The sequence below is a fragment of the Blennius ocellaris genome (assembly GCF_963422515.1).
Source record: "Blennius ocellaris genome assembly, chromosome: 1".
In the NCBI taxonomy this organism is placed as follows: Eukaryota; Metazoa; Chordata; class Actinopteri; order Blenniiformes; family Blenniidae; genus Blennius; species Blennius ocellaris.
Window position 1 is genome coordinate 25,938,836 of NC_137650.1, and position 22,043 is coordinate 25,960,878.

At 40.7% G+C, this 22,043-nt stretch overlaps 1 protein-coding gene across 2 annotated transcripts; it reads right to left on the reverse strand.

The window, feature by feature from the left end:
• Positions 1-3,632: 3,632 nt before the first annotated feature.
• Positions 3,633-21,753, reverse strand: slc39a13 (solute carrier family 39 member 13). 2 transcript variants are annotated; one of them, XM_080495723.1, is made up of 10 exons: positions 21,425-21,753; positions 18,930-19,286; positions 15,912-16,019; positions 15,272-15,414; positions 11,956-12,075; positions 10,185-10,274; positions 8,058-8,108; positions 7,806-7,938; positions 7,080-7,179; positions 3,633-6,509 (listed from the first exon to the last, which is right to left on the reverse strand). In XM_080495723.1, exons 1-10 carry the CDS (start codon positions 21,648-21,650, stop codon positions 6,434-6,436), a joined length of 1,404 nt encoding a protein of 467 aa, XP_080351849.1. In that variant the 5' UTR covers positions 21,651-21,753; the 3' UTR covers positions 3,633-6,433. The 2 variants fall into 2 exon arrangements, with proteins under 2 accessions (XP_080351849.1, XP_080351850.1); XM_080495724.1 differs by having other exon boundaries at positions 21,495-21,616.
• Between the last annotated feature and the right edge of the window lie 290 nt (positions 21,754-22,043).

Consider the following 22,043-nt stretch of genomic DNA (forward strand, 5'->3'; position numbering starts at 1 on the left):
TTCCTCCGTGGCCGTGGCGGTGGCGGTGCTGGTGCTGGTGGTCGTGGTGGTGGTACCGCGTGAAATCAATCACCACGGCACTCACTGCCTCTGCACCGGGAGCATGATGCTGCAAGGCCGGCGGCGTCTGCACGGGATGCTGCGCTCTATTGTTATGGTACCCGGTGGATGCAATGTTGTTCCCACCATCTGTTATGGTACAGGAGGAGAGGAGAGGGGATGGATGGCGACCAACGCTGAGAAGAGGAGGAGGAGGAGGAGGAAGAGGATGAGGAGAGGGGGGGAGGATGATGGGATGTAGTTCACGCGCTCTCCTCCAGGTTGTTTGAGGGATGGATGGAGAGCAGACTGGGGGAAGAAACGTGATGCCTGAATGGTCACTCTTTGGATTTAAACAACATATCTGTAATAAATCATATACAAGTAATTCATAATCAACAACAATTCTCGTTCCTTGTTTGTGTCCGTTTCTAGTTCTTTAACGCCATCAGAAAAAGTGGTTGTTTTGCAGGTATACAGTGAATCACGTGGTCATTAAACGAGTGGCAGATAACAGACTAATGAATAATGTATTGTAAAAACTCGATTTTATAGTCTATTTTCCCCACGTGTTAATATGAGATTGAGCAGGGATAAATGTCACAAATTACAAATACTGAGCTTTACAAGGCAACTTTACTTTTGCCTGTGTGTCAAACCACTGAATTCAAAATCTTACTACTGGTCTATAAAGCTTGAAATGGTCTCCAGCTTCAATACATCTCAGATTTACTATCAAAATATGAAAACTCCAGACCCCTGAGGTCTCCATGAAGAGACCTACTAGGTGAAGTATATACTAAGGAATCGGGAAGCAGTTTTTAGTTCCTATGTTCCTCACTTCTGGAACAAACTTCCTGAACACCTGAGGACTTCTGAGACACTCGCTTCTATTTAATCAGGCCTGAAAACATTATTATTTGCAGAGACTTTTGTATAAACAATGGACTTAATTTACTTTATTACATTTATCCAAATAAATCTCTTATTTCTTATCATTTTCATGTTGCGTTTAATTCCTTCACCTTACATTTTGAACAGAGATTGAGTTGATAATTGCTCCTGGAAATTATTTGTGAATTCATTTTTGAAGTGATGCAGTGAAGCTCTGCAACCGTTAGAAATGTATTACTTCTTTGTTGGATGCGTCAAGTGAGTCAGTTGTTTGTGAAGGTACCTGGAACTTCGGGAGGCGTGTGGATCTCTGACGAGAGGACGGAGTATTTGTGTATGCTTTTCCCATTTTGGTCCCAAATCACAAAGCAGAGTTGATTGTATGAAAAGGATGAGAGTGTGTGAGTAGAGAATGTGCGAGGTTTTAAAGTATTGTCGACTTTCAATTACTTAAGATTAAGATTCTTAATTGCTTGTTTTAATGTATTTCTTTGGAAAGCTGTCATGTATTTCTTTTATTTCTTTAGCTGTGCCTTGAATTGCCTTGTGTCTGACTGGAGTTCTATAGATACATTTGTCTTGTTGAACAAATACGCACAGATAGAGTAAACAGATTAAACACAGTGAAAGATGGAAACATTAAAGAATTGAAATCAAATTTAAGAAAAAGGAAAATAAGCATAAATTAAATAAAACATCAACACAATTAAAAAATCATTAAACCATGAGCGTTGAGGATGAAGTGCAACAGGAAATACATAATTGCCTAGCTGAAAGGCAGCAATCTACAGAGAGGCTTTCAGTCTTGTTTTAAAAGAACTCAACCTGCAGGTTTCTGGAAATGCGTTCCAAATAATTAGCACATGAAAAGTAAAAGCAGCTTCTGCATGTTTGATTCTGACTCTGGGAACAAAAAACAGGTTACATCCAGATGATCTGGAAGGTCTCCATGGCCTGTGACATAACAGAAGATATGAAATGTATTTTGGGCCTAAAACATACGTAGCTTTGTAGACCAGTTTAAACGTGTATGCTTTATATAAAAGGAAGCCAGTGAGACCTGAGGGCAGGACTGCTGTGGTCCATGTTGTTGGTGTATATAGAATATTCTGGGTAACCTAATTTTACTCACAATGAAGTGAATCACAAATTATATCACGTAATCAAATTTACTTGTTCCAAACTCGTGGGTTATCACCAAGTACCGGTACTTGATCTGCATTTTTTGTGGTCAATACATTTCATTCAATCACTTCACTTTCCTCGACTCACAGTAACACAACCCATTTAGGAGCATTTAGGATGAGATCAAACTTCCTTCATGAGAAGGGCCACTCATCACAACAAGAATGTAGACAATGACAATTCATGTTTCCAAAATAAGAATATATAAAAGAACTAACTAAGCAATTGTGTCTGTTTTGGATGTCCTTGTGCTTCCTTGTGCGTTGTATCCGCACTTTCTGGTTTCCTTTCTTGCAAAGACATTCACACCACATGAATCGGTGTCCTTTGTTATAGACTATAAAAGAAATCTTGTAATTAAATGAAATCAAATGCCTGCCACAGACGAAATAATTGAAAACAGTAAAAAAAAAAAAAAAGTCAATTCATGTACCGGCTTCAAAATGTTTTAACATGCATAATTTTATAATTAATTGTATGCAATCAAAGCGATACAACATTAAGTTTGTACAAGCTTTCAGTTGTCTTAACATATTTGCTTATGAGTACAAGTTACAACAAAATAATTTGCATTAACCTGTATTATATTCTTTCATTTAAGAGATATTCACCCTCCTTTCCTTTTGCAAAAATTAAACATGTTATGTACAAAGTTTTAAGAAAAATCAATTATTAAAAAAATCATATACAAACAGACAATACTACAACAAGATGACATCAATGAAAGGGGTGAATACAAGAGTAACTGTTGTGAATACATGTTTGATAAAGAATGTTGGAAACAGTATGCTCTTTGAATTGTTATTCCAGTTAATTAGAATGAAGAATTACAAGGACTCTTCACAGGGTTTATTTATGAATCTGAACATAATTGATATATTTTCACGGTTTGACTTGAAATAAAACCCTGTTCATATTCTATATCCGAGTGGTTGAAGGTAGTCAAGACAAGGCAAAAGGAGGCAGACATCCTCGACTAGTGAATCAAGGAGTTAACACAAGGCATTCAATTTACTTTTTTTTTTTACCTCAAGAGTTTGTACTTGAGTTGTTGGAGACAGCCAGAGCACCCGAAGAAACCCCAGATAGTCACTGGGAGATCATGCAAAGTGCACACAGATACTTGAAAGCTTTAATATCATTATGTGTAATGAATCTTTAATGAAGAGCAGCTACACTCATCAGCCATTAAACACACAATTAAAGGTCTGCAGAGGCACTGCTGGGATTTGAACCCAGGATCTCCTGTTTACAAGACAGACACTTTACCCAGTTAGGAGCCACAGTAAAAGGCCCAACAGGCTGGCAGCTTCAAACCATGAACCTTTTTGTTGTGAGGTCACAGCTTTGCTCCACCATGATTGAACGCCATGTTGCAGTATCCATTTTTAACTCAATAAATAATAAAATGCATTGGATCTCGTTTGTAGGAGATTTGCATCTGCACACACTACTTGATGTGAAAATTCGTATTATTATTAGTAGTAATAGTATGAGACACCCCGCATTCAGAGCACATTTCAATTAACTAAATATAGATTTAATATCATAAGAGGTTAAGGTAGCAAATCAAAATACACAAAAGGAATAACGAATATAAGCGATAGCAGGATCAAACAAAAAAGAAAGTGCACTTTGTACAATAAGACATTCAAGGCACAAACAATGTGCAATAATACAATGATTATATTTTTAGTACTGTAGCATGATGTGAAATGAAACAAAATTGCTTGCCTTAATTTCTTATGTAAACTTTTATGTGATGGTTAAAAAAAAAAGAAAAGCCACCTGTGAAGTTTGTTTGTACTCTCAGATACTGTGTAGGGCTTAGAAAAGGAAATGTGACATCTGTGGTGTGTAAAATCTTGCATTATATCTAAATACTGAGACAACATGTTTGGATTTACAGTATCTGCCTACAGTAAATAAAAGTATCACTTCAAAAGCATCCTGAACGTAAATGAAACTTCTTGACTGCACATAAACTGAAAGCCGCTTCTGACTAATATTTACAGCAGCACATTCCCAGCAAAATAGTTTGCTCTGATATTTTAATTCCACTCTGCAGGAATTGAATTGCTTGGATTAAACTCTGAAGTTGTGGGAATGGGATGGTTTGCCATTGGAGTGTTTGTGCCGTTTCCTCCTGAATGTGTTCCACTACAGTGTAAATAGTGGCTGTTTGTTGGCCTTCTGTGCTGCGACTGAGGAAGGCTCCCACAGACAATAAGCCGCACACAGGCTGATGACTAAGGAAGGCGACCTGTGGAGAAGTCGTTATGGCAACACACACTTGCCAAATAGACTGTTGAAATCGGACAAGTGTGAACATACAATCGATGCTCCCCTCCCCCCCACGCCCATATGACATTATAGGACCTTTGAGGTGAAATTGTACTGGGAGAGGATGGGGTTTTTGTTTGTTTGTTTGCAGCAAGGTCAGTTCTCTAGGCTGAGCCGCCTCAGCACCTTCACACAGGTCAGCACATTAAAAAGAGGACATCCTCAAACTGCCCGAATCAATCCAAGTATTGATTGTATTTTCATAGTGTTGAAACAGTACGAGACATCAGCTGACGCATCAGTGGCGTATAGGCCTGTCTAATATCCGATTCACTTCATTTACCAAGCTAAATGGAGGTAGAGGCTCTATAATCTGCAAGTTATCTGTTCTTAATATGTAATTTATAAATTGACGACGAGAAACAGCGTGGCACTATGTTTGACACGGTCGCCTTCAGGCAAGAGTATTCCCAGTGAGAGTCTGGGTTTGGGGGTATGTTCTCTGTGTGTTTACATAGAAAATGAAAACATACATTTGAAGTTAATGGATCTAAATTGCACATATGTTTAATGTAAGCATGTACAACAGTTTGGCCTTTACAGAGCGAACACAGAAAGGCAAACTACTATTCACTACTGAACTCTAGTGAACTGGGATTGGCTCCAGCGACCCATAATAAATGAGTCGGATAAAGTAGTATAAAGTAGTATAAAAGACGGGTGGATTGATGAGGGAGGGATGTATCACTAAAACCAAGAGAAAACATGCAAACAACAGCAGAAAAGGCCAATAAAAGTACAGGAATTATGTTAATTTGTCAGTTAATGTGGATACAGGTGAGTGTTACACATCCGGTTAGCCTATCCCGAGTTAATTCAGGATTGAGTCACTCCTTCTACAGTAAACAGGAGTTTAGTATAATAGCCACAACTTTGAATAACGTAACTGGCAGCGCAGCGAGCAATACTACAGCTTTCTAACAATTTGATTTTCACAGGTAGCAGCAACAGCAACACCGTCATGTTAGTAACGTATAAAAATGATGATGCAGATCAAATCACTGAAGTTTCGGGGAGCAAACAGTGTCAACATTTGCAGACAAACCAAGCAACTATCTCTGTATATATCATCTTAAATTCTTTTATTTATTTCATTGTATCATCTTAAATTCTTTTATTTATTTCTGCGGGAGTGAAATGCTGACAGAGTATAAACAACATGACAGGAATACCTTTACATCACCAACTTTCTAAAAGTCCCAACTCTCGATAAAAATGTTTAAAGTGTGAACCTAAAACAAGACATTTTGAAATGGCACCAATCTATTTGTATTCAACATCACTACAACTTTTTGTTCAAGAAGAGCCTCATGTCAGCACTAACAAATGCTCAAAGGGCGGACTGAGACACAAAAATAAACTTTGGTGTAAAGAATAATCTAAGAAATCTGACTTTTGGGCACTTATTTCATATCATGAGTAAATGACAACATGGCTGTGGAAGTCAGACAAAACGATTCAATAAATATGCAGCAGCTACGTCTGAATCTTTGGATGCGCAACAATAACGACACGCATGTTTAAACTATGTAGGATTGAATACAATGTGAAGAGGGAGGTCCAAGCACGGGGCCAGTAATACCTGGTCTGCGTACTCCTGTGTACTATTATAAATCCTTTTTCAACTGTGTAAATACATGTGCAAAATGTCTGGATTGTCTGATCAATAAGGACCATTTGGTAACAAAGATCCACCTGAATCCTCACAATACTCTATTATTGTTCATGTTCGGCACGTCATTAAAAGTGTCCACACAAATGTCACCAGAGCAAAGGTCCTCCTTTCTCATCAAGTGCCGTCTGTCAGATGATCTCAACATGACGATGAGGATATCAAAAGATTTCTTCATCAATACGGTGCTTCCATGATCGAGGGGAAACAGATGTGAGGGGTAGAGTGGTTTAAAAGGATTTCTCTCCACCGCCGACTTTAGTATTATTTGTAAGGCAAGAGGGGCCGTTTCCTCCACAGTCACTCAGTAATAGCAGAGAGCAGAGCCATGGTGGCCACACCACTGAAAATCAGCAGTATCTGCTGCAGGGACTGTCTGAAAGAAAACACAAACGGCAGAGGTTACAGATTCAGACTGATACAAAGACCCAACCATTTTCACACCACAGAAGTCATTACACATTTCTCATCGAGTTTCAATCTGCTGAGGTCTTCAGACGGAGTCACCACCACGAGATTTGATCATATCTCGTTACGAATATGTTTTGGTTTGCATTTTGAATCAAGCTTCTCCCAGTTTGAGAAAAGATTGAAGACTTGAAGACCTTTAAGCCGTGACTTCAGGTTAATACTGTTCATATATCACTTTTCATGCAGGTTGGCACAATTTAAGGCACTTCAATAGATTAAATTCTAACAAAATAGACAATTATACATAGATAGAATGAGATCAAAAATATCTTCTTCAGTTGGGAAATGGGGAATTTACCTTAAAGACGACAACTAATCGACACAAAATATCAATATGACAAAAACAGGTGACATTTAAAAAAACAAAAAAAAAACATGGATGTTCAGACATGGATATAGTCCCGTCAAATTTTAAATGTGAAAAAGGTGTGGCAATAACAATGGAATGAATGAATGAATGAATGAAATAACACACCTTAAACTGGACTCCTCGAGCAGGTCGGGCACCACATTCACGAGGGCGATGTAGAGGAAACCCCCAGAAGTGAAAGGTAGTATCCAGGTGCTGGCACTTTCTACAAACAACAGGAAAAAGTGATGACTGCTTCTGACACTCCACAGTTAATATTATTGCAGGTTTGAATGGATTGGTCTTCACCATGCAATGTCGCCACTGGAGAATCAAACCCTGAATGCGCCCACGGTGTGTACAAACAGAAAGAAAGTGTATGTTTGCTGGATTGTTTCTTTGCCGTCACAGTCCTTCTGGATCAATATTGTACTGGAGGACAGTCTGTTTATTTACCTCTTATAAGGGAAAACCTTTATAAGGAAAATGCAAAGGGTGACTGTAACACCCATACAAACACAGTATTTCCTTTCTTTTCGTGTTGCTGCTAGAGTAAGAAGAACCTACTTTATTTCTACTCCCTCAAACAAAGCAGCATCAGCTCGTGTAGCAATAAACAGGCTGCAGCGACAGTTGCTTTGCCAACAGTGTCGAGGGAGAACTTGTTCTGGTGCAACATTCGTGAGGAGGCTGTTTAATTCTGGCATTAAAATGGCAAAACTCGGTGCTAAATTAAACTGCAACGACCAGAAAACAATGTGATTGAGGCTTACTGATGAACAACACGACGACAGACTGAGATTTGGTGGTGTTTTTCCATTGAATTATACGTATTAAAAGGGCCCATCTCACCTGTGCTCTTTGGCGACTGTGCACATAAAGCGAAGCAAGCTCCCAAGATGCCAACCAGCGCCGTGGACAGCTGCAGGCGAGCGGCGCTCCATCGATCGAACCCCGCCCTCAGCAGAATGGCAAAGTCTCCCACCTGCAAACCACGACATTTGTCATGGTTAAGCATCTGGCGCGTCACTGTCTCACCGTAAACCGACTACAGGTACGTAAACAATGAAGACTACATTAAGAGAAAGAAGTTGGCCGTCTCACCTCGTGAGGGATTTCGTGAAGTAGGATTGCAAAAGTGGTGAGAAATCCAACCTGCAGGCAGAATTTCAATATCATTGGGTTTTTCCTTCTTCTTCTTCTTCTTTTTTTTTTAATCAAAATATTTTTATTTCCATAACTTTCACGATGACTAAGAGAAAAATGATGACGGCAGGAGGACCTGCTGATTAAATTCCTCAGAAGCAGCACTAGCATCTATTAAAGTCTCTCAAACTGAACCAAAAACATTCTAAAATGCATTTAGAGCTGAGAGGGGAGTGCAAAGGTCCCGGATTTATGCACGTCACAAAATCTGGACAGATTGCCATTTTATATTTTCTTATTTGAAAGTGGAATGCGAGAATCAGAAATGTTGCAATTTCTTTCTTTCTAATCTATTCTCACCTTTTCTTCATGTTAAAAGAATTAGATGTCAAACATATCTAAAGGTCCGTTCACACTAAACTACTCCGGGAACAAACACACGATAACAGCAATCTGATGAAATATCCATTAAAAATGTGTTTTATTGAATCTGAATTCGTTGAGCAAGCCATAAATTCACATTTTCGATTAGTGCCAAAATCTGTGTTCTACTCACAATTAACCAAACTGAAGCTTTAGGTCCTTGAACCAATGGGGGGGGAAAAAAAAAAAAAAAAAAAATCGAACCAAACTCAAGACATGTCCAAACACTGCAGTTAATCATTTTCCAGTGTCGTTGCGCAAGAACGACACAGTGTTAAAAGCACAACGAGTAAACAGAAAGCACCGGTGAGATGTCTTGTATGTGCACGTTTGAGACATCTAGTTAACTTCCTCTCTGGCACATGGATCCATAGTTCACGCTGCTAGCCTTATGTCTCTCCAGCTGGACTCCGCTTCCACAGCTACAAATACAGTGACCCAGTGAAGCGGTACAAATCTGTGTTACTGCAGTTTAAAGTGCACCTTTATACAGCCGTAAACGCAGTACGACGAGAGAGACGTTTCAAGGTGGAAGAGTTTGTTGTATCCCTAATAGGCGCTCACCGAGTGGTCTTTTTTAAAATGCGGTGGGACTGCGTACACGACGAGTGTGCGGCTGTGCCAGCGAGCCGGTACGCGCTGCCAAACACTGTACTCTTGAGTGAGATGATGTATGTCTAAAATCTCCCTGGATACATCTTTGTCCCTCACTTTCATTTGAATATCACAGCAACCACTTTGGTCATCTGCAGCTCCCCTCTTAATATTCAACCTTTTAAAGTGCAAACAACCACATTTGCATTCACACGTAGTCATCCTCAATGGACATTGTGTTATTCAGTTTGGCGTCGCCTCACCGTGTGGCTTTATTCAGACCTGGGTCTGCGTTTCCCACAAATGGTCAGTGGTACTTTTCACAGATAAAAATCACACTTTGCTTTATGTTGCCTTCCATTTATAAGTTTTACTCGTGTTTGACTCTGCAAATGGTTACAAAAAACTGACATTTCAGTCCCTTCCTTCTCGTATCACAATTTACTCTCAGCTCTTGTGCTGTATTTATCAGCTGTGATTGTCAGTTTATGATTATGTACCAATTTAGTCTCAAACCCCAGGGAGCACCTGCAATTACAGGGTATGAAAACCAGAGGATCTACTATAAATATGCATGAGGAGACAAGCGAATGCAAACGCACTTGTGCTTTTATAAGACCTGAGCAGCTCTCTGTGCACTTTTTCCCAAACACAAACTCCTCTGATCCATCACTTCAAGACAAGGCTTCATTTCACTCATAGTTTTAGCTTTTAAAGATTTTTAAAAACATGCATACAAAAAAAACTTTTACTGCAAAATGGACGTCTGACTTCACTGCTTGAAATAACTTGAATCCAACATGCTGCCTTCAGACACTGTCAATACTTTATTGTAGCTTTCATAAAGTGACACAAAGCAGTTTTTCCAATTGAGTTTTTGCAGGCCTTCAGGACTCTCAGTCTAGACTGTACATTTATCTCAGAGACGAACAAACACAAAGCTTCGGAGCCAGAGAGAGGAACGCAGCTGCATATCAGTCAAAGTGGCTGAGGCACCATGAATAAGAAATACAGACTGAATGTTAGTTTTTATTATTAAAGAATGGGTTTTTCCCCACAATTTCTCACCTTTTTGCTGACTAAGAAACTCCCAGCCACGGCCAGTCCATGGGTGAAGTTGTCAATGCAGTTGGCCAGCAGGTTCAGGTATCCACTTGTCTGTGACACACACACACACACACACACACACACACACACACACACACACACACACACACACACACACACACACACACACACACACACACACACACACACACACACACACACACACACACACACACACACACACACACACACACACACACACACACACACACACACACACACACACACACACACACACACACACGACCCCAGCCTTATGTTAATGAGGTTGTTCTGAGCTGACAAAACAACAGGAGTCCAAGCATAATCTGTACAGATCTAAAGTTGAATTTCTTCTGAGCAACAAGTGTTACTTTACATATAAACAGGGAAAGTCTTGTGATTGCAGCAAGCTTTGTTGTCTAAATGCTTCAAAGTATGTGATCCGTTTCCCTTAGAGGAGTACTGAAAAGAAGATAACGAAAATCGACTCCAAACATTTTCTGCTGGCTATCCATGAACCTCTCTGACGATTCTGTTGCTATTGTTCCTGTAATAATTTGTTAAATTGTGTGGGTTGTGTAAGCACCATCACTGCTCATGTTTAAACAAGAGGCAGGTGAAGGACTTACAAAAGCTCTTGTTAATGCAACATGTTCTTTGTTGAAATTCCCATTTTTGGTTGTCATCTAAATGACAACCAAAGAACTCATCCTGTAAAATGCGCTGATCTCATTGTACACAACGTATTACATATATATATGTTTCAAAATGTGACTTTTTCCTGAATCATTGCCAATTTAAAAAATATATATTCTTCAGGAGATAATGTGACTAAATATATTCTCCTTCATCAAGCACTCAACTTTGATTTTATGTAGGACAAAAGAAGAAAATCAAATACAGTAGTGGATTTGTAATACATTTTTTTTTTTTTTTTAAATAGCATCAACATTCGTCTCCCAACCCATTAAATGTCTCGATAGTCCAATAAAGACAAAGAATCAGTTCTACATACATTCCTGTTGTGCAGAAGGCTTTGACTCCACACCAGCATATTTGAATTTAGACTAATTGTTGCAAATACACAAATAGTAAAATGGGTTTCACTTATATAGCACTTGATTTATCAGCCTGTTCAAAACACAAATGTCAAAATCAAAAAGACATATTGAGTGAACCCTGATCTACAGTCATTTCCCCAACTGACCAAGTTGATTAGTCAAACAGCATACAGTCTTATTTTTTATTCCATTCAACATGAATTTGGTCTCTTTTTTCAGTTTGCATTTCATTGCATATATATTCCAAAAGCGTCCAACGATCAAACGTGCAAACTATGGTAGTTTTGCGATCATCAGCTTTGTGAAGTGCTTGTTAACAACAGATCTGATTTTTACAATTATCTGCTTAGTAGCAGTGATTGGATTTTCATAGTGATTTAAACAGGTTCACTGTGTAGCTTCCTTCACCGATAGAAAAAAAAAAGAAAAAGTTTGTGTCGTATAAAAAAGGGGCTAAGAGCACTTTCAAACAGAAAGTAAGCTGTTGAGTTTATCTTTTTGCTTTCAATTAGGCCAGCAGAGTTTCTGTTTATGACTCCGGCTGGAGCGTTTAACGAGCAAAAAGAAATAAAATATGTTCGTCTTCCATAAGCAATCTATGTCAAATGTTTACCCCCAGTGGTGCACGCGCTTCTTCATTTTCTGTCTTTTGCTTAACTGGGATAGGTTTTGGTTGTCAGCAGCATTACCTTGATTTTCTCTGATCTTTCCGGCAGACTCTGTTGCTTGGAGGATTTCCATGACTCAGCATGGTGCCCGTTTCTAAGCGATGCCACTGCTTTTCCACTGTAGACTGAATTAGTCTGCCTCTGTGAAGATGCATGGGAAGAAAAACAAAGTGAAAATTAAGGTGAAGTCCCAATTTCAGCATCTTTTAAATAAGTAAACATATCCTTTTGGCTCTACAATCAGTAATGTGCCATTCGGTTGAAATGAGTATCCTTTGCGACCATATTGACCATCTTGGCCATGAACTCCAGCTGTGTTCAAAACAGCATGGTAATGGTAATGTCTGAATCCCACAGTGCAATAAACAAGCATTTTACCGTTGGTGCTGCTGCGAGTCAAAGGGTTCACCCACCGTGCGCTGAGCAGCTGTTAAAACCTTCTCATTATTTCTCCACCTTCCCTTTATGCGCAGCAATCAGCACTCGCTTGTTCACGGCTTTGTTTCTCAGCTCTAACAGATGACCCTTAAATCTCGATGTGTTCACTTTTCCCAATGTGAAAGAGGAGGCCCATTCATGTCAGGCCGTAGCTTCTGCTTTCCGAGAACAGCTGACTTCCCTGTTCCATCATTCAGAAACCACTTACGCTGCCATTTAAACCGATCGTCAAATTAAGCGAGGGGGAAATAGCCTGCCGTCTTTTTCGGCTGCTGCCAGGAAATGTTTGCTCTGTGTCTGTGACTGCGGCACGAGGCCACGATAAAGTGTGACGAGTCGTCCATGGAGATGTGCAGATGAATTTCTACTGCTAAACTATGCCACTTCCGTGTAATGAGACGAAACAAAGCAAGAAAGCGATAAACTCTGGCCTCCACATTAAACACTGCAGCTCTCCAAACGTGTGATGCTGCAATCAGAAACACCAAACCCCATCCAATAATAATAATAATAAAAAGAGAATAAGTGCAGCTTGTTAAGCTCCTTGCATCTTTTGAGAGGATTAGCCTCACCATGGAGTATTCAAAGAGAAAGTAGCTCTGTCACTCTGCTCCCTGTCTGCTGAAGCTTCTGTCTACGAGCTGAGTGTTTGTTCTCCAATGGACACTGAAAATGGCTAAAGCAGCTGCTTCACCCCGGCACTAAAAATAGACAAGTGGAGGAGCTGAGCCGTGGAGTCCAGGCTCTCCCTCAACGGCATTACAAAGACGGGAGGAGGACTGGGATTTCTTTAAAAAGACACCGCAGCCGGCCTGCCATTTTCAACAAGGAAGCAATGTTGTTTTGTTTCATTAGAAGTCATATTTTGAAGACTAACCTTCATCTCAAACAATGACAAACAAGCGCCATCGTGATATTACGGTAGTTGCCAGAGTTATTTAAATAAAACATGAACAGCTAATCCAAAAAAAGTCCCATGTAGGTTAACATTTTTATTATTGATTGGCTTCATATTGAGGTTCAGACTTGATGATCTGATAACAATGGCATAGACAACGCTGAACTGAAAACCAAATATTGGAAACCAAATCAAAGTGAGACACTTTGATTGCTTTTGCCCATTTTGCTCAGAAAATGTTTGCAGGTATTATTCATGCCCACTACTACTAACAATTTCAGATATGCAGAAAATATTACCTGCTAAAAGATAACAATTTCAGATATGCAGAAAATATTACCTGCTAAAAGACACGGACATATCAAACATCAGCAGAAAATTCAATATTTACCATAACAAGCGTCAACAAGGAGAAGTTGTTTAGAGTTAGTTGGCATAAATGTTCGGTACTACGGCGTCGGTAGATTAATATTTTTGGAAACGACCAAGTACATATTTCCTTACGTTTTCGAAAAACTAAACAAAACAAAAAAATAAATTGACAAAACAGATTCTCAGCCGGCCTGGTATTAAATCACAACTTATCTTATTCCAACATTTCTTACAGCTCTTGTACTTTTTTCTTTTCTTATAAATAGTATTTATTATTGATTATCAGTTATGGGTGCAATAAAAAAAAAAAAAAAACCCAACAACAAACAGACCGGTTTAGTTCATCTTCACTGATAAGAGGCTGTTTATATTTTCGGATTAAGTTACTTCATCCCTTTGGGAAAATCAACCTTCTATATTTAACCCATCCTATTCATATCTAACCTTAACTCTACATTTCAGGAGCTGAGGTGTAACAGTTTGGAGTTGAGGGGCTTCCTCGGGGGCCCCACAGTGGGAATCAAGTCACTGCAGCTAATCCGAACAAGTGTCAAACAAATGACCTCTCTCAACAGATGATTTCCCCAAATAAACAACACGTCTCCATTCAAACTGGCGCACCGACCAAAGACAGAAACGGCACAAACACAGGGTGTGACGGATTCACAGCCACAAAATCTCGGTTTATGTGTGAAACTGAAGAATTTCTGCCCTCGTTTGGATTCCCGGTTACATTTTATAAGCTCCCTGTGTGTTCTCAGCCACTAAAATAACTTCACGAGTGCAAAATAACGCTGCACAAGACTTTGTTGTGGAAGTCGTAAAAGTTGTGTGACGTAAAGTGTGTCATTAAAAAAAACTCCAACACACTGTTTAAATAAATGGTGAAAATGTAGTGAATACTGGGATTCAGGACGAAACACTTCATAACATCTATCGTCTCCACCTGGTTTATTCTGGATTCGGTTGGTCAGGGGCTGAAGCCCAGCGAACATGACTTGGATTAAAGTGGGCCCCACACTTTTTCCAAGCGAGAAGGTAGAACAATCCACGGTCTTTCCAATCATGGATTAAAATTCTATTTAAATCCATGTTTCTAGTTCTGCTTTAGTCCAGACTAAGAGACTGAAACAACCAGACTCAGACAACCTCCCTCATGGTAACAAAGAAGTAGTAGTAATTAATGCAAGAGAAAGCTAATTAAGATGTCGATATTTAGATTATTTAGATCGTGTTTACATAAAAACACAACTTTGATTGTTGTTATGACAGACCTTTCCTGAGGAAAACAGTCTGTAGAAGGTCTGACCATCTTTCTCGGAGGAGGCAAAATAGCGCCTGTCCCTTGGAGTCCAACTATTGTCGTGAACTCTCGGTTATAGCAGTCATCAAAACTCAACTGACACAAAGATGCAGACCAAGCATAAACGCATTCTGCACGGAGCGGAGCAGAAATATGTGAAGGCTTGTATTGACGTGTGTGTGTGTGTGTGTGTGTGTGTGTGTGTGTGTGTGTGTGTGTGTGTGTGCTGAGACTTCCAAGGAATATGAGGGTGCAGCGTCCTTTAAAAAAAAAAGAAGAAAAAAAAAGAGAGAAGTAGTTATATTTCAGCAAACACACACACTCACAGCAGAGTTAAAATTCAGGTCAGAATCTGAGGTGGGATCCTCAAGGCTGTCCTGGTCTGGAAACATTTTCTCCAGGATTAGGAAGGCCAGCAGGCCGATGATTACCCACAAGCCCGGGGCCATGTAATGGTTCTGTTTACCAGCTGGAAGAGAAGCAGACAGATTGTAAATAAAACTGGGAGGAGGAAATGTAGTATGAGTGGGCGACAGTAATATACCCTGTATTAAATAGTGCTAAAGCTTATAACACATGGGTTTAGCACAAAAGAAAAGGTGAAACAGTGTCACAGTAAGAGAACTGAAATACTGCATTAATCCCAGGAGAAATCTTAATACAGTGGGACTGTACAGGAAATTAAAACAAAAATACCCAAAGCTCGACTGAAAATATATACATACTTTTCACTAGCTTTATGCAGATGATGCAAAATAAGCAATCAGACTGACACAAATAACAGTCACATAAAATGTGATGCACAGTTATCAGAATAAAGGCATATGTCCAGTGTTTCCCCGTCTGAAAGGGACCAATCAGAACGTAAAGTCCATGAAGAAATACCAAATCTTCAGTCTGTTAGAGAGGAAACAGCGTTCACATAACTGCGAAGGAGGTGACGGCATAGATGGATGGGAAACCCACCTGAGGAGCCAGAGAGCGCCCACGCCTCAGGAAGGAGATGGAGGAATACATCACCAAGGAGACCACCAATAGCAAAGCTTAAGAGCTGCTTCAGTTTCTGGCTTCCAGCTGACAAAACACAAAAAAACAGATGAAACATGGGACCGACCACGATTTGTAATGAAACTTTGAGTGAGCTTTCCCCGTAGTTTCACATGAAAAATGCTACTTTATAGCCACAAATAATTTAAAACTCTCAGTACTGTTGCCCGTCTTATTTCACTGATTAATTAATCTCATCAATTCAAAGAGACATAAACGGGGGTCTGACTCAGCCTGCTTGTACTGACCACGATTACTCATGCTCCATTGAAATGTGAGTGTTTGAAGATTTTCCTTTGGTGGTGACTAACCTCGGCCAGGACTGCACTTGACAACCGTCAGCCAGCCTAAAATACATCAGGAGTGCCACGCTCCTGTGGGTGCGGCCCTGCAGGGACCTCGGGCTGAGTGCGACTACTTCAACTCAGTAGCCATAATGTCTAATAAAACAGGACAATGCTACCAAGATCAAACTATAGTAATAACTCACAATGTTTGCGTTTGGCCATGGAAGCTCCACATTGTGCTCATTCATGGTTTTATACAGACATCAAACAAATAAACTGATCTGACACGGAGATGGTATAAGCAGAGACATAGTGTGAATACCGAGCACAATCTGCGAGCTTTGCTAACCAGCTTGTTTGCAGTGGCATCACTTATGGAGCCACTATGTCATAAACTACAATAACCCAACGATCCTCAAACCTGAAGCCTCCACGTAACAGTCACTCTATAAATTCATCTGGCTTTTGTGAACAGACAGCAGTTTTCTGCTGGGCTTTATAAAATGTACAGTTACTGTATAGGCATCTCTATTCTGCCACACTGTGTAAAAGCCGGTCAGATGATGTCTGCATGTGAAGTTGTGCTGTCACAGCAGAAACACACACGCGTGCCAATGAGTGAAATGAGGTGCATGTTGTTGAGTTTTCTCGCCTTTATTGCAATCAACCAGCCATATGTAGGAAATTACAAAACAAACTCTTTCATGGCACCTCAGCTCTGTTCTTTTAAACCCTGGCATAAGGGCAGTGCTAATTTGCTTCACAGTGGCATGGTCTCAAGTGAAAAGGGTGAAAGTTGGCTACTGTGGCACTTCTAAGACGGCTAATAAGGACCCGTGTCTTTACATGTGTTAAAAACCTTTCTAATTAAACACCCCTGATTCACACGAAAGGATTTTCATTGTACTATGCTATAGTACAATGGTTAGCACTCTCACCTCTGCAATATTCCTGGTGAGGCTTGGGGGCCTCACCAGTGGGGGCCCAATCCCCGTGTGTGATTGGGCATTAGAAGTACTCACAAAATTTAAGAAACTATATACAGTAATTCAGTTTTATGATGATTAAAAATACTATTTGTCTGCTTTATAGTCTTGTTTTCTTAACCTGTCTGCTCATAAACTTCTCTAGGCCGCTGGTTAGATAAAGTGGTGGGAAAAAAATGGATGGATGGATGGATCATTACCAGGCTTCTATAAAGCTTCATAGCCACCCTGTCTTTGTGTGTTGAAGAATTGAGACGTATAAAAGTATTGTGGGCCTTAAGCACGAGTTTAGCTCCAGTTTAGCCAACTTTCACAGACTGCAAGTGGCAGAACCAAACCATGAATGTGCGAATAGTTCCCTGCTCACCTTCAAGTTTATTTGTCAGACCGACAGTCTGACATGCCTCCTGTTCACTAATATAAATCTATTGGGACTATCCATCCATCTCCTGCCCAGCTGGGAATATGGCGAGCAAAGAAGCCCAGAAATCCACAACCACTGCAACTTCTTCAAGCTCTTCTATGGGGAGCCAGCAAATAAAGAAAAAATAAAGATGAAATCTCTTCAACAAGCTCTGGGTAGACTCCAGGGCCTCATCCCAAGTGGTTGTGTCGGATACAATGACAATGAGAGTCTATTTGGACTTTTTGAAAAATCTAAGTATAAAAAAAAGACAGTTTGCTGGAAATTTAAAACCCACTTTGTAAGACAACTATAAAAGCCTTGTACCTGTGAGCAGGGAGCCAACGCACATCTTCATACCTGTAATTCTGCAGCTCATCGCTCACAGATTAAAAAAAAAAAACATACAAAAGTGTTCATCTCATTACTGGCTGAAAAGGGAGAAGTATGTACACGTCTGAAAGTGTTTGACCATGTTTGTGCCTAAAGGGGGAAATTCCAGCCCCAGTGTGGAAGTTCCTTAAAAGGTCCCATATTATGCAAAGTTCACATCGTGATGGTTTTCCAACAGTAATATGTGTCTCCAAGGGCTGAGTATAAGGCCCCGGAAGTGAAGAATGCCTGTTTCACTGGCTCCACTTGTTAGCGAATGTATGCTCTCTGAAAATCAGCTTGACAATCGCCCCCCAAACACAATGTCAAAAACGCATCCGACCTCAATAAATACCAGCCCAAATCTCAACAACCTTCAACATCATTGAAGGAGACTGCAGCTGATTTCAGGCCCGGCTGAGAAAGATTCAACAGAGCAACTTGTTGATCCCACTGAAGGTTGTTTTGTCCTGCCGAGAGCTGAGATTTACAATGGGGCCTTTGAGTTTTACAGGCATGGTGATCAGTGTGAGGATGGTGGAGGCCGGAGCAGAAGGACGGCCTGTTTGTAGTTCCTGTGATGCACACAGTATCAACCGAGATTGTGGTACAGTCTGTTGGGTTAATGAGGCTGATATTTTTTTTCCCTTTTATTGGAGACATTTGAACCCTGAACTCTCCTGCTTTCAACAATTTGAAAGCTGCTTAACATTTACATGGAGCCATCTGTGCTCAATGATGAATATGCAATGAAAATACTAAAGTAAGTTTTAATGCCAACATAAAACGGCATGGCTGTGCCGAGCTTAAATCACCCCGCAGCGTCATTACAGTTATTAAAATAAAGTGATAGCACTGTGATAACAAAGAGATTACGCTGCTCTCTTACCTTCTGTTTTGAGGGCTGCTCCGGCTTCAATGGGAATGACAAGCAGAGGGAAAATCCCGCTGAGGCCCACAGCAACGGAGCCCACCAGGGACAGGAGCCACACATGAGCTTGTTCACTGGATAAGAAATCTGCTACCGCCCGGAGGCCCGGGAGGTCATCTGTCAGGCCGGAGCCAGGTCCTGCAGCCGTGGCCGTGGCGTGAGCCATAGCCGTTTGTGTCATCTTCTGGCTGCTTGAGGCCCCCTTGGAGGTCAGCATCAGCAGGGCAATGGGGATAAACAGAGCAGTGACAGCCCAGCTGGGCCTCCCACAGCTTCCACCTCTCATCTGTCCCACGGTCCAAATAGCATGTGCAGCTGTAAGAGGAGCACAGTGTGAGACAAACAGACCTCACCTGCACCCTTTAAGCAAACCATCATGAATAAAACTAAAAGATCAGTGACAGATGTCACCGTTCCCATAAAGCCAGAGGATTTGTCTTTGCTTGTACGTATACGTCACTGCAGCTTGAAAGACTCCCGCCATCGAACATGGATTGTACCGTTTGAATACAATTTTTGAGAGAAAGCATCAAGTTAGAAACTAGTCCATAAAAGAAATGTTTGTCTTTTAGCAGCAGAAATCAGAACAGATTGTATTCTTCAGTAATGCATTGACTGCACTACACATCTGACTGGAGGTCTGTTTGCTTTAAATTGATACCTTGGGTGCTTTCGTCAAAATAATTGTGTTCAGCATTATTGCTGTTGGTTGTGTTGTTTAGAAAACAATGGGAATCTGAGAGTACTTCCCAGCATCCATTATGTGTATATTGTCCAAATAATTTGACAAACTGTCAGTGACAAATCCAACAGATGCAACACGACTCTTTCCAAGGTTTCTCTTTCAGATTAAATAAAGTCTCTCCTGTTGCAGATTTAGTCCAGAATGACAGACACAGAAATTACTATGATTTGCACTGCATGCACGTTATCAACAGGGACAATTTTAAACCTTGTAGACGTCTTTTGCAGTCTATCAACTGGGCAGAAATCCTCACTTTTTCATTTGAAGTTAATTTTTTGTCAATAATACCACTACTGTGTTTCCTAGTTCTTTAAATATAAAAGCACTGTGCAAAAATAACAAAATGCAGCATGTATGAACCCAACAAAGATCACTTTTTTTGTGACCCAGCATTTGTTCTCAGTTTCTGTTGGAATATTTGGAATATTTGTCCCAAACGTCCTCTGGGAATGAAACACAGAGCTTCTGTGGATGCAGGCTTGATGAAACCTCTGTCTCATCCGGTAACCTCAGACACACTCCACCTTGTTGAGATAGACCGGCTGTGCTGGCCACACTATCACGCCGAGGAATCTCTGCCTTTCTTTACACCACAGATTGTTCTTGTCGACATTGGCTGTATGTTTGGGGTTGGGTGTCCTCTGGTGAAGAATGAATTTTAAGTCATTAATGGCTGACGGCTTTAGAATAAGTTGATACGTTGAACAATATGTTTTAAGTAAACAACTCCTCACACATTTACACTTTCAATGTGTATTATGGAAAATAATGCAGTACTGTGCAGAAGGTTTTGGCTGCTTAAATATCAGCAGGAAGGTGTCTTGGAAAATAAATCTAAAAATGCAGAACTACCGTTTTTCATAACAAAGATCAAGACAGTCCTGGGGGTGATGGTGTGCCCCCCCAAAAAAAGACTCCTGAGCTTAACATAAATCTGTCTGTGTGGATAAGACAGAAAGATCTGAATCAGACTCCATCCCCACAAGGTTCAACATGTTTCAAAACAACCGTTCGTCAGAAGTGATGCTGTTTTCAAGGTAAAGGATGACCAAACCAAAGTCTGATGTATCCTCTATAAACATTCATGCGCTATTCCTGCAGCCCATCGCCACAGCTATGTGCATTGAAATGTTGCATTTAGTCAAATCTCCATGGGATACAGGTTGTTTTTCCTCTCAAGTTAATGTAAAAGTGTAAACTTTTCCATCCTCTCGGCTGTTGCTGCAGACTCACCATGTGAGTTGGAAGCGGATTCCAGAATTAGCTCATTTCCAGACAGACTTCCTCCTGAATGCATTTTATTCCAATGTGTCACATTTAAAACGGAAACTTACTTACTACTTACTTTGTGGCGCCGTTTTTATTAAATTAACAATTTCTCCATATTAATCTTGGCGTGCATGAATACAAACAGGCATTAAATAAACACGCAGTTCATCACTTGGCTGTCTGGAAGTTGGCAGGGCAGACAAACGCATGGAGTCAGTATTTCAACTGCGACACTAAAATCACAGACTGGAAAAAAAGAGGATAAATGCTGCGAAAGAGACAAAGAAAACGTTGGGTTTTATTTTTTTTTACTCAGAAAAGTAGCGGATAAAAAGTTAGCAGGCTCCCGGGAATTAGCCTCCTCCGACACGCAGTCACCACAGACGGATGCTAACAGAAGCTATCCGGCTACAACCAGTCGACACTTTCACAAACTTACTGCGGACAAACTCACTCACACGCCGGGGAGAGGAGCCACATCGTGGCCGGGGAGGGAGAGGGATACGTGCCTGGTGGTGTCGGGAGAGTGTGCACCGGTGTGTCCCTGCCATCCAGGCCGGTTTGATGGAGGCAGGCTGCGGAGCTCCGGGACTCCAGCTGCGACGGCCGCCGCTGCTGCTGCTGCTGCTGCTGCGGGGGGAGCCGCACAAGTTACTATCGGTCATAGAGGCTTTCCCAAACAGCCACGTATCAGGATCCTGGAGGAAAACACGCAGGCAGCTCAGGATCCCGCCCCGCCACGCACTGATTTTCAGGAAGCCATGGTATTCCCCCACCCAGACCTGACCGGAGATCCAGAAACTTCCAGGAGGAGCTTCAGGCCAGCTGAGAGGTGAAATATTCCCCCAAAACAAAACAACACATGTAGTCAACCAAGCAGGGCCCCCCGAAAAAGAGAGACATGTTTAATACATCTCAAACAGGGTGAAACAACTCAATTGGTTAAAAACAACTATAGCCACTTGAAAATGGATACAATGTAATGTCTATACTCAGTTGAAATGTATTTGTAAAAGCACTTTAAAGCTACAACTGAGCCAAAGTGCCGCTCATAAATA